General features: G+C 42.8%; 1 protein-coding gene across 1 annotated transcript in view; it reads right to left on the bottom strand.

Moving 5' to 3' along the window:
• Positions 1–12,661, bottom strand: part of ZNF236 (zinc finger protein 236) — a gene marked incomplete at its 5' end in the record, with an annotated part of 79,044 nt that extends 66,383 nt beyond the window's left edge. Inside the window, one exon of the mRNA XM_084280161.1 lies at positions 12,601–12,661. Within this exon, the coding sequence (XP_084136287.1) occupies positions 12,601–12,661 (61 nt within the window). The remainder of the gene's footprint in view (positions 1–12,600) is intronic.
• Between the last annotated feature and the right edge of the window lie 522 nt (positions 12,662–13,183).

Raw genomic sequence — 13,183 nt, 5'->3', positions numbered from 1 at the left:
TGCTAAGGATATACAAAGTCACCTTTTTCTAGTAATGTGTAATAGATTCTGTCTGTGCTTCATAAACATCCATCAAGTTTACAACAAAACAAAAAGCTGACAAATAGGCTGGGGATGAGTAAGATGCTGTCAGTAGTTACTTTTAGTAATATTACATCACGTTTCTAAAACAATCAACTTTCTAATACGACATACTCAACAGTTCTGACTACAGGGGTTTTCTGCCCTCTGCTTTTTCCTTTTTGTTTTTCTCCTTACAGAAAGTTTAAGAGTCTTTTCTTCTACTTCTGGCAATGCAAAACCTTTATTAGCTCCCTTTCCAGTTGTAAACCAAACACCAATATTTTAAACAGCTGAGAGATGCCCAAAAATTGCACCAACAACAGAGTGCAACAAGATGGGGAAGAAAAAAACAAGGAACATTGATTTTATTATCTAGACACACAAGGCCTGATATTTCCCTTTAACAAAGTCCGTACTTCTCACCGTGTATGTAAGAATTAGACATAGGAAGTAACAACTCAACTAGAAGCTTACAGCATCCTGTTTACACTTCCTCAGAGGAAACCAAAGACTACAATACACATAGTACTCCTACTCAGTTCTGTACCTACCTCCAAGTCCTGTCTCATTCAATACCCAAATTACAAGGAAAACAAAAATCAATACCATACATACTAAACACCTTTTTTCTCGGCTAAAAATTCTCATACTCAAAAAGACTGTAGCTCAGGAAGCTCTAGGAAACATTTCAGCAAAAGATATTTTAGGTGAGAAATCACAAGTAAAACCAACTTCCCATCTCTGGACTAAGCTGTCTAACTAGAATCACAGACTGATTTGGCTTGGAAGGGACCTCAAAAGCCCACCTTGTTCCAACCCACTGCCACAAGCAGGGACACTCTCCCCTAGACCAGATTGCCCAAAGCCCCATCTAACCTGGCTCTGAACACTGCCAGGGAGGGGGCAGCCACAGCTTCTCTGGGCAGCCTGTGGCAGGGCCTCACCACCCTCAGAAGAAAGCATTTCTTCCTAATAAGAAGCATTAAATCCCTGAGAATCCCTACTCTGATACATAAAAGCTTAACTACAATTCCTAATGTGTCACCACATCTTTGAGAATACCTCCAGAAGATGCAGAAGAGAGCTGAAGTTACACATGAGCTGCAGACAAAGGAAGGACACTTGGTCGAGAAATATTTTTGCTAGAACAGGATGGGTGTTTTCTGGGTGGATGACCAACCTCTTGCAAACATTCATCGTTATCATCACTCGTGTTACTGTGACAGGTATTGCTGTCAGTTGTGTTAAAAGAATTACAGTAAAACCTCTCTCTCAGGTAAGGGTTCACCCAGAAACCGGAGAATACCTGGCTCTACTGCAGATGCCACTTCAACCCACACATGGGCCAATGGAAACATGGAAGTGGTCAAATCGTGACTCAGGTCATGCGGTGGAACGTAAGGATGGTCTGGGTCAGAGTTCCACAAACAGGTTTTGGTAATGTCTGGGGCACCAGGCAGCTCATGGGGGGCTGTAAAAGGGACTCAGCCTTGGATTGCCTTCAGGCCCCATCTCCGTAGAGACAGCTCGTGGGGAGTTGTGTAGAAAACTCAAATCTGAGCTGGCCTGTAAGCTGAGACTGAGCAGGGCAGTGGTGTGTAATTCAACCAACCAAAACCTGGGTTGAGCCTTGAATTCCTTCAACAGTTGATATGCCCAGAGCGCAAATCAAACCACTATTCAGCTGCCCGACAGTCAAGCCAGAGGGTTTCCATTTGGCTTCAATGAGCCCAGACAATTCAAAGCTATGCAAAAAGATGGGGCGTACAGAAGTGAACCTTACCCACAAATAAAGATAAGGGGGAACACTGCTAAAGGTGTGCCCCAGGTGGCATTATCCACTCCGGCACACTCTTGCCTACTGTTCCAGGGAGATCCAGGGAATCTGTGGCTGAAGGGTGGCCATGACTATATATGGACAAAGGAAGCCCAAAGTTCAGCTAGCAGACAGTGTGAGGAAGACCACAGATGACCACCAAAAGAGGAAAAGACCCTACCCCTAATTTTACTGCTAATGCTTGAAGTATGTAAATGATTTCTGAGAACTCATCAGCATGGGACTGCCCTTTCCAGGGAATCTGATGACTGTGTGTGGCATCTCTGTATATGAACTGATGTGCTTTGCTCACCCGTGGGAGCCCCCATGGTGGAACGATCCCCAGTGCTGCCCAGCGCTGTATCAGTGGCTGCCTGCTTAATGTCACACCAGTTGTTTTTGAGTTACTCATCTCAGAACTCCATCCTGACTGCGAGTTTGATACTGACTTTGTTGGTTCAGTACCACAAATCTTTAACATGTATAAACTTTAACTTACTGCATCTTTTAAAGAACTCTCAACTGTAAATTCATAGCATACACAAACCCTACCAATAACAGGTATCCTTTCCATCCCTGAAATGGTCACAATTCTTCAACAGCCACAAAGCACAGCTTTAATGACAACACACTGCCTTTTAGGCATTCTTGTGATAAATGTACCCAAGTAAAATCAGTTCCTGTAAATACTGGCATGAGAAGAAATAGAAGTGAAAGAAAAATCTACTCCAACACTTGGACTACATGAAAACAGTGCAAGCAGCTTTCCTTTCCCACAGAAAAAGGTGTAATTGTTCAACCCCATAAAGGCTTTGACCTCTCACTTAAATTGACAACTGAAAAATGATTCAATCCATGACTTCAGAAAGGCCTCACCATGAACCAAAAAGATTATTATCTTCAAACATTCACTCTCCAGATCAAAGACACCACACAACATACAAAAACAATGTCTAAGCAATTGATGTAGCAAAAGTGTAACTTGGAAATAATCAAAGGTGCTGACTTCCCTACAATTTGAAATGCAGAAAAAGCAAAGTGCCACTAGCATCTGAATAATATTACCAAGTGACTTACCTTTTAGGTCAATAACATTTCTACACATCACTTTTATTAAAACATGCATCATATCATGCATTTTACGTTCATGAAAAATTGAATATCCTTGTGATGTTTCAACAGAATTTGACAACTGTAAGTGTATGAAATCATACCAACCAATGCAGAGATATACAGGAAGACAGTGTTTCAACTTTTCCTTAAAAAGAAGGAAATGATCACTACTAAAATAAACAGAAAGTGGTAACAAAAGCATAATCTTAGTATGTTCCATAGGAAAGAACAGAGAAACAGTCTAAACTTTGGCAAATGAGTTGAGCACATCACACCCTGTATCCAAGTGTAAGGAGTTTCTCAAGACTAGTTCATGGGTGATTATAAACCCTGAACTATGTGCAAGCCTCTTCACTTTCCTCACAGCCCTCAGACCCCAGCAAGAAGAAACACAAAGGCATACATTTAGAAAATTCATTGCTTATGTCCATAATATCTTGAGCATTACTCACGTAAAGAAAATCTTCGTAACTATTTGCAAAGCCAAATTCATAGCTTTTTTGGTCCTTTCATATTGCTAAAAGGCAAATGACAGACATTTGGGAGTCAGGATTAGATACCACAATCAGCATCTGAACTATACAGTCCAGACTGAAGAAAGCAGCTTGGCAGAGGACTTACTGCAGAAATGCACCTGAAGGCCTTTAAGGCTAGATAAGGCACAGCAAACCAAAGGTTCAACTACTGGAAGATCAGGCTGGAAACTGCTCTAAGTAATTACAGGTGGTATGCACAAAAAGAGACCCATTTGGATTTAAAAGACCTCTGAAAGTTCAGTTGTTTCACTCAAATAAAGGGTTTGAGATCCGACATGGACATAAATTGGAACAAATTCACTTATCAACTGTATTTCCAAACTAGCTTTAGGAAAAGCTGAAACTATAATAATCTTTTTTCACCTATATTGTCACTAAAACACAATTTGTTCCCCTATTGCCAGCCAAATACTGTGTGACTCAGATTTGCACAGCTCCCTTTTACTGAAGATGCAGGAAGTGACTTTCTGGTTTACTCTTCCAGTAGTAATAAGCAGAGTATTCATAACAATATCCTTGCTGAAATCAGACAACTGGATAACAACAAGGACCAAACTGTTATGTGGTGTTTAGAACTGTGAAAACAGAAAATCAGAAAAGATCCTGTCAACTTAAAAAGTAACAAGCAAGTGAGCTGTATTTTAACTTCAGTCAGGTGTCACAGACCCAGTGAAGTATGACTTGGGTCTCTCTTCATTTCAATTCCAAAATTTATTAACAGTTTGTCAGTTTTCTGTTAGAACAATTAATAACCAAAGACATTACTTAGACTGATAGATACCTCTGCACGATACCAAGTCGAAGTAATAACCTATATTACCACACTGCAGGGAAATCAGCAATAAAACCCAGTTGTGCAAGCTGATTTCCTTATAGCAGAGAAAAAAACACTTCTAGATGCATCAGCTTAGATCATGAAACACATCAAACACTGCAAAATACTGAACCTATCTTAAAGGACAATATTTTGAATACCCCAAAAACACACAGATGATGCTAATTCAATAAGTTGGCGGTGGCATACGGATACTATACTTTTAAATGCTCTGAGAAATATTTAAAAAACCCAAACAAAAAAACCAACAAAAAACCCCAACAACTAACTCTAAACATTGCCTGTGTGCCAAAGGGAAACAAAATCAAAATCCAATTTGTTATCAGATCAGCAACCTTATCATAAATAGTTAATACGGGCCCTATGCTCTCAGATAAACATATATATGTTAGGTACACAGATGAAGCAATCTGTTTATAGTCATATATACTTTGTCCAGATGATAACACAGGTCTATTGTCTATTAATGAACTAACAATACCATTCAGGTCAATAATACAAAATTAAAGGTTTGAGGTTTCAGTCACAACAGAAGACATTAACTGATTAAGCATGTAATGTCAACCAAATTCCATGAAAAACTGGCATGCTTTTACTAGAGAGAAGATACGTCTTGACAGCCATAAGCAAGCCCATACAAAATGCAACAGGAATATCAAAGTAACAAATCCCCTGGAAAAAGAAGTGATTTTTTCAGGTCTGCACACTACAGTAAATGGCAAATCTCACTGAGCAGCTGCACCACTGCCATTTATTAGTATTAACTGCACAGAATCAGTGAAAAAGCTACTGTCATCTTTTTTTTTTTTCAATTTGCATGTTTGTATAGTTGTAACATAAATCAACCCTATTCCCTATTCCCCAGTTTGAGAAAGACAGTCAAGTACCAATACAATTAGATGAAACAGGGAGCACTTAGCTGATTATGCAGAGTCAAACATACGCATTGCCTGTATTCCTACAGTTAGCCCAAAGCATCCAAAAATACCAGAATCAGATTTGCAAAGTACCCACCAATGATAATAAACTTTGAGTTTAAAGATAGACTTATTTAAATACTCCTAACATTACAACCTTCAAGTTCTTTACAAATTAATTGTCCCTCTTAGGGCAGCAGCAGTCAAGCTTTGGGTCATCTCAGCTGCAGATTTATGTGATAGAACCTTCATGAAAACCTGACCTCGGGAGTTGAGTCAGCGAGCAGGTGCTCTCTGCTATAAGCCACCGATGACAACTCAATGTAGAAGGAGGAAGACAGAATTAGAGCACTCCCAACCATTTCTTCCTTATGTAAGCAGCACAGTGCCTCATGGCAGCCTGCAATCCTCTCTGCAAGGCGCAGATGGGCTCATTCAGCTGTGAATGCAGCACAGCCTTATTAGATCTCTAATAGCCTACTCTCATCTGACTGAGAGGACACTGTGAATACAACACTCTGGCTTGAGGAATTCATGGGTGAAAACTTGTCACTGAGGTTAAATGGCAGCTGGCAAGTTTAGGGACAAAAGGGTCTGACCCTATCAAAACCTATTTACTCATTTACAAGTGGAAAGAAAGCGGCAGGACAATAGAACCAAACAGAGAAGGTGATATTGATGTTTTCTCGTACTACACTTGAAGTCGCAGAACACAAGTGATAATGAATCATGAAATCATTTTGCTTAGCTCTGGAATCCTAAAAGAATCAGGCTAGTTTAATCCCAGCTCAGCACTCAACCAAAACCAGTAAACTGTCATTCTTCATGACTTCTAATGGGAAGAACTGGGGAAAGACTCAACTCTCAAGTCCACGTATCAGACAAAAATCCATAAATCAATTAAGATTTGCTTATATAAGACAAGGTAGTTTTACCGTGTTTGGGTCGATAACCAGTCTGGGATATAAAGCAGTACCGGGTCAGACACTTAAGCTTGCAGGGGTGCCCTGCTGAGATGGATGTCTGGGTGCCAAGAGCATTTGGCAACACAAAGCAGCTGCACTCCTTTCTGGACCACAGATGACTCCAGAAGTTTCACAACCACACCGATGCACTGCAGGCAGCAGAGAAGCCTGACATGACGCAGCATGAACGCTCCATCATACGCTGAATAGACTGCGCTGGGTCTGGCTAGGATAGAGTTAACTTGCTTCCCAGCAGCCTGTATGGTGCTGTTTCAGATTTGTGACTAACACAACGATGTTTTAGCTACTGCAGAACAGTGCTTGTATGGCATGAAGGCCTCCTCTCTTTCTCACTCTGCCCCCACAACGAGTAGGCTGAGGGTGGGTGAGAGGTTGGAGGGGACAGCAGATTTTAAAAAAATAATTAAAAAATCCTATTCTATGCCCACACTCAGCAATACAAACTCAGGGGCAGACATTCCAGGGTAGACTTTGCTCAGAGACAGACCAAGCATGAGTCTGCTTGGGGGGGGGGGGGCGGTACTGAATGTTTGCCCTTTACATCCCTTGGCTGTTGGGGGTTTGTTTCTTTTCTCCTTCATTTATTAAACTGCTTTCATCACAAGCTTTTATTTTTTGCTTTTGCTACTGCAATTCTCCCTCCTACCATACTGCAGTGGGCGATGAGTGAGTGGCTGCTGGGTGTTCGACTGCTGCCCAGGGTCAACCCACCACACAGATACACCATCTACATAAATCCTCATCTACACAGGTAACTGAAAATTGGCAATTCCTTAACTAACTCTGACAGCTTCACCTGACATTCACGTAAATATTGTTATATTTACTGCTAAATATTCCCAAAACAGGACCTACCCTTTTTGACAGCTGCATATGAATATAGCAAGCTAGCATTTTTCAGCATTAGTCTTAATGTGATTTAGATGTCTTATGCTCCAGACCTTGACCCTTACCTGTGCCCAGCCACTGCACCGTTAACAGAAATTTATGAATGAACTAAATGATTTGCTAGATAATCTTCCTGAGAGGGAACACACTCCAACTACAGCAAAAAACTCAAAAGAAAAACGTGAGAGGTCTCAAGTAGAAATTTAATTCTATTTGGAATGAGGTATGAAGGCATCAGCATGCAACTGCTATAGAGGACAAAATAAGGAAGACCTGTAATCAGCTGAAAGCTATGTAGAAGGAACAGAACATGGCTGGTTATCTTGCAGGCAGAACTTAAACACGGCTTATTTAACTCTATAGATGACTGGGGGAAAGGCATTGATATACTTTAGGTATAAGAAGACTCCAAAGTGGAGTTAAACTTAGGTATCACTGATGTTCGTTATCTACTCAGTGAGACCCATATACCCTTCCTGCACAAACAGGTTTCGTTTTGTGGTGGTTTGACCCTGGCTGGGGGTCAAACACTGAGATGACCAAACAGAAGTATCACTATTAAACCTAAAGATTCTCTTTTCTACAGCAAAAGTTTCAGTTGTCCCTCCAGTATATGTTTTAAGAAAGAATTACCTGTATCTATCATATTTAAAAAGCCTACATCTCAGAAGCAGTACCACATCACCTCTGTCCTTGCCTGCATGACACCACTCACCTGCTGTTCTTTTACTTGTCAGAGGTCACCACATGAAACCCTAGCAAACAACTACTAAAATAATCAATGAAACTCTTCCCTGAATTTGTATTAACCAGTGAGTTCAAGTTGCATTTTTCTTCAGTAATACAAAATTGGAATGTAAAGCCTCAGAGCTAACTTTCCCCTAATTCAATATATCCACACCCTAATTGATGCTAGGGAACTGACAAGAAGCAAACAAAACACAGCCAGCCCTGCAGATGCAGACATAAAGCTACATCACTTTCTCTGTTTCTTATCTTTGTGTATTTGATATTTACCACTCTTCATATATGAATTCTGTTAAAATTAATGCCCTCTGAACAAACAAAATACTCAGTTTTAACAGCACTCAAAGAAATTACTTGTGCAAAAGCAGCCTCTGGGTTTAAATGCAGAATACAGACTCTAGACTTAAAAACTGCTTCAGTACACCTTGCAGATATTTCACTTTACTGTTCAAATAATTCCTCTTTGCTATTTGAAAATGACCAGACAGCTCTGAAAGTAAAACTCAGAAATTTCACATTGCAGCTACTCGAACAGTGACAAGCAGTACTGTACCAAACAGAAAAGGATCTTTACGTGTGGCTAGAAAATTTAGGGCAAGAAAAGACAACCAAGGGTCCAAGAACAGTCCTCCAAAACCCGAAATAACAACGGAAGTAACAAAGCAGTGACTGCCAATTCATGGTTGCAACTAGGTAGTTACTGGGACAAAAAGGAAACTCAAGCAAATTAGGAGAAAGAACCAACCAAAAAGTCTCAAGCTTAGTGAAAACCTAATTTAGTTAAAACCTAAGTTTTCACTGGAACTACAGAAAAACCTGTCCGCTACAGAAGCTATTGAAATAGCCACAAACACCCAAAATATTATTCTGGACTTAGAACAAATATGGCTTCAAACACTGGCTTTTCATTGGCTATCCAACAGAATAGTAAAAGCCTGTTAATTCAATTCCAGCTTAATAGCAACTGTTCATTGCTAAATTCTAATTAAAACAAAAGATTTGGTAAGACTTTTCAAAAATAACTTCCTTACAATATGAAGCCTACCAAATTTTTAAAAACTTTTCTCAAAGGAAAATCATATTGCATCTTCCAAAACACTTGCATGTTTTGAGGCTTTTTCAATTTTCAGGCACTCATCTCCAAAAAGACTGAAAATTAGCATATTCTATTATGCTAGCATCTTAAAGAAAGCATACAGAGATTATTTTATACAAAGTCAGTCAATCAGTGAAACTAAAAATAAAGGTAACAATTGAAAGCATTATTACTAAGTATTGCTAAGATATCCAAGCTTAAATCTGAGAAAGAAATGTATTCATAAAGGGGCATGAGGAAACATACCAACACAAACAGAACATAATAAATGCTCCCCTGCACATTGTCTTTGTGCTACCTTAGTTGCACAACAGCAGTGGAAATTGCTTTCTAGTGTCTTACAGAGACTCCTAAGGGTACAGAGTAAACACAACTGTCCCTCAGCCAGTGGTTCTCAAATGAATGTTGGCAACAATGCACAACAGACTATGGAAAATTCTCATGGCCTAGAACTCTGACAGCTTAAACTCTGCAATGAGGGTTACTTAGAATCACAGCCGCCACACTGACAACTCTGAGGCAACACACATGAATAATTCTTTCATTCTCTTCTCAGGTTAGAGGCTATGTGGCAAGAACCTGTGTAAATATGTTATTAGTGTCTTAGCACCAATTATGTGTTAAGAGCTGCTTGCCCTTTCTTTAAAAAGAGCTGCATGGAGGAGCAGCTTTTCTAATGCCTTCTTCTTGGTTCATATATATTCAAGCCTCATCCTGAAATGTTCAGAAAGGTAAGAGCCGCACCTCTGTAAAAGGATTTGTTATGCAACCACTGCTCACCAGAAAGAGCCAGAATCAAAGAGCAGCAAACCCCCAAATCACAGATAATTAGCTCTTTTAAGCTTCTTGAGAATCATACCCTATACTTCATCTACCTCAAAGGAGGATCACAGAATGGTGGAGGTTGGAAGCAGCCTCTACAGTCATCGTGTCCAGCCCTTCTGCTCAAGCAGGGCCTCCTACAGCCAGCTGCCCCAAACTGCGTGTAAGTCTTCTTTAATATCTCTATGGAAGAAGGCTCCACAACTTTGTTGCACAACCGATGTCAGTGCTCACAATAAGAGTGCTGCTTCCTTATGCTCAGACAGAAACTCTTTCATTTCAGTTTGTGCCCATCGAGAGAGGTCAATGTGAACAGCTCAATTAAGTTTAATAAAGCAAATAAACAAAATAAAGGAGATAATCACAACTTTACCAATGCAAAGAAAAAAAAAAGTCCTCTTTAATTTTCCTAGAACAAAGAATTCTGTGGGCCACACTGAACAGGAACAAGACCTAAACCCATACATTTCTGAAAGCAAAACATTAAATCTGTTTTCGTAAACAGCTAACTTCTAAATAAGTTCTCCTGCTAAAAAGCGAACCCTATGGAATTCACAAGCAGATTTCAAAGTCTGTCATCCTGTACCCAAATGGGACAAACTGCCAAATGTCCCCAGAACATAGACTCCCCAGACTCGAGCTTTTCTGCTCGGTCAGAGCTTCTTCATTCATGGCCTTCTCTTAGCCACATATGAACATAGAAAAAAAGTGAGGCTTGCCAACACTGACTTCACTATTTTCCCAAACTGCTCAAAACTTCAAGGACCAAAGACGCCAGAACACACAGTATTTGCCTACACAGGGCAGAGCCCTTGCCATTGCAGACTGCAAGTCTCTGAATCCCTGTGGTAGCCCCAGACCCTGTAATTTCAAAGTGCTGTTTGTAATCAAGCAACCACTATGAAACAATTCCATAAATAAATTAGCAAATTTCTTTTTTAAAAATTAAATACATGTAAAATACAAAATATGATCAAACTCACAGTTAAGTCCTGTCACCCATACCTCTTACTATGGGAAGGGTCTAAGATCACTGTCCAGCAACAAGCGAAAGGGACGAAGCTACTAGGTACTTTTTTCTGAACAGCTTGTCACAGTCTTGATTTCTCATTCATGCACCGTGCAATCATCATAGGAGCTTATGTGCATATGATACACGTGTGCCCTTGCAAGAACTACAAGAGAAGAAGGCATTTTATAGTTAGAATAGCTAAAAACTTAAAACAAAAAAACCCAAACACCTCCACTTCCAAAACTGGTAGCAGCCAAAGCTCTTTGGGTCCTTCTTTATATACATATTATTTAGTGTTCAAAAGCCAGGATCAACAGCTCCAACAAAAAAAAAAAAAAAACCTTCTGATGAGAATCTGTGGCCCATCTGACTTTCCATACTGGAAAAAAACATTTTCCCTAACTTCTCAACACTCATTTAACAGAACAGTGGGTTTGGTTTTGTTTTGCCTGCTAGCACATTTCAGTTCTACAAAAAGTATTCCACAGGCGGCTCACCTACATACTCTTCTCGAGCAGCCTTGGCTCACATTCAAGCATTCAGAAAATCAGACATTCTAAATATATACTAAAAATATGATTATTTGACTGTTTGTAACTAACCATGGTATTTGAATGTTTTATCAAATCTCATTCTATGCGGTAAAAAAAACCCAATTAATGTACTGCTACATACTTATGCTGAAGGTCATTGAAGAGGGTTTCTGGTCTACCTGAAACACATTCTTACAGCTTGTGGGCTGTATTCACATACTACTCAGGGATCCCTAGCAACATCACCAGGAATGAACTACACAAAAGAGCCATAAAACTCACTAGCTACAAACTGCTGTCAAAAAAAACCCCTATACCCACCAAACTAACCCTACCCTGAAGTATTCTTTAGTCATCAATGACTAAAACGCAAGGAAAAAATAGTTTTAAAAAGCGTGTGGCAGAGTATTATGCTTGGGAAAGAAAACCAGTTCTTTTTTATACGTATATTTATAAATAAAACGATTGCAAAGGGGTTTTTTAAAAAGAAAAGGGAAAAAAAAAAAAAAGAAGCCCTCCTCCTTGCAATCAGAAAGATTCCAGAGTTGAGTCTTATTTCCACCGGCTTATCACCCTTTATTCGAAGCTCTCATTAATTTGGCCCGGGGGGAGGGGAGGCAGGGCGAGGGGAAGGAGAAGAGCAGCGGAAGGACTCCGGAGCCTTCCTGTCCTGCCCGCCGCAAGCCCGCCCGGCTCTTCCTCCGGCCCTCACCAGCCAGCCCGGCGCCGCCAACCGCGGTCGCAGCGCCCGTAGCAGGGCCGGCGGCGCGCTGGGAGGAAGAAGAAGGCTGCAAGGCCGCTGGCCTGGCCCGAGAAACCCTCCTCCGCCGGCAGCCTCGCCGCTGCCCGGCGACGGAGCGGCAAGCGACAGCATCGGCCGCGGCGCGACCCGCTCCCCCTGCCTCGTCTGTGGGCGAAGGGCCGCTACAGCCGCCACCGCGCCCCGAGAGGGAGGCGAGAGGCTGCGGGCGGGTCGCGGGGCTTGCCGGGACAACCAAGCGCCCCTCCGCCGCGCCGTGTGGGGCGGCGGGAGCTGCCCGTTCGGTATCATTCCGCAGGGCCGGGCCAGGCTCCCTCCCCTCCGCCCTCTCGCCTATACACTCACACAATAGACCCGGCCTCCCTCCCCCATATCCGGGGACTATATGCCGAGCCCGCGGAGGCTTTTCGCCTTCTCGCTGCTCCCGCGCTTCCACCCCCGGGCGCGGATCGCGCTCGCTCGGCCGCGCTGTTTACCTGACTCGGTGCCGGCCTTGCTAGTCTCCCTGCTGGGTTTGGGAGGCCGCCCCCTCGGCATGGCTGCCCCCTCCCTCCCCCCACCCACCCCCCCCAAAGCGCGCACATACACACACACACACACACACACACACACACTTGACAACGGCGGAGGAAGCAGCGGTTGGTGAACGGGGGACGAAGGGGCGGGGCCGAGAGAGCGAACCCGGCCTCACACACGGGCCGCGAGGGACGCGGAGCCGTGGGAGGGAGTGCGGCGCGAGGGGGTCTGGCGCAGGCGCACACGGGCGCGGGGAGGGGGTGAAGGAGAGCGACTCACGGCACGGCCAGGCAGCGCAGGCGCACTGAGCGCGCCTCCTTAAGTCGCGGTTGGTAGGGGTGGGGGGGGTAAACGGTGGCGTGAAAGAGGTCGCGGAAGGAGGGTGGCAGGGAGGCCTGGCTGCGCATGCGCTAGTGAGGTATATGCCGGCGTGCCCGGCACGTCCGGATATGTCGGCGCGTGCGCCGGTCTGTAGGCAGCGGAGGAGGCCGGTGTCGGTATGGTGGCAGCGGCTGGGCACTGGTGGAGCGGGGCTGCGCCTGT

Source organism: Gallinula chloropus (genome assembly GCF_964237585.1).
Source record: "Gallinula chloropus genome assembly, chromosome: 2".
NCBI classification, from domain to species: Eukaryota; Metazoa; Chordata; class Aves; order Gruiformes; family Rallidae; genus Gallinula; species Gallinula chloropus.
This window is presented reverse-complemented; position numbering and strand designations above follow the sequence as displayed.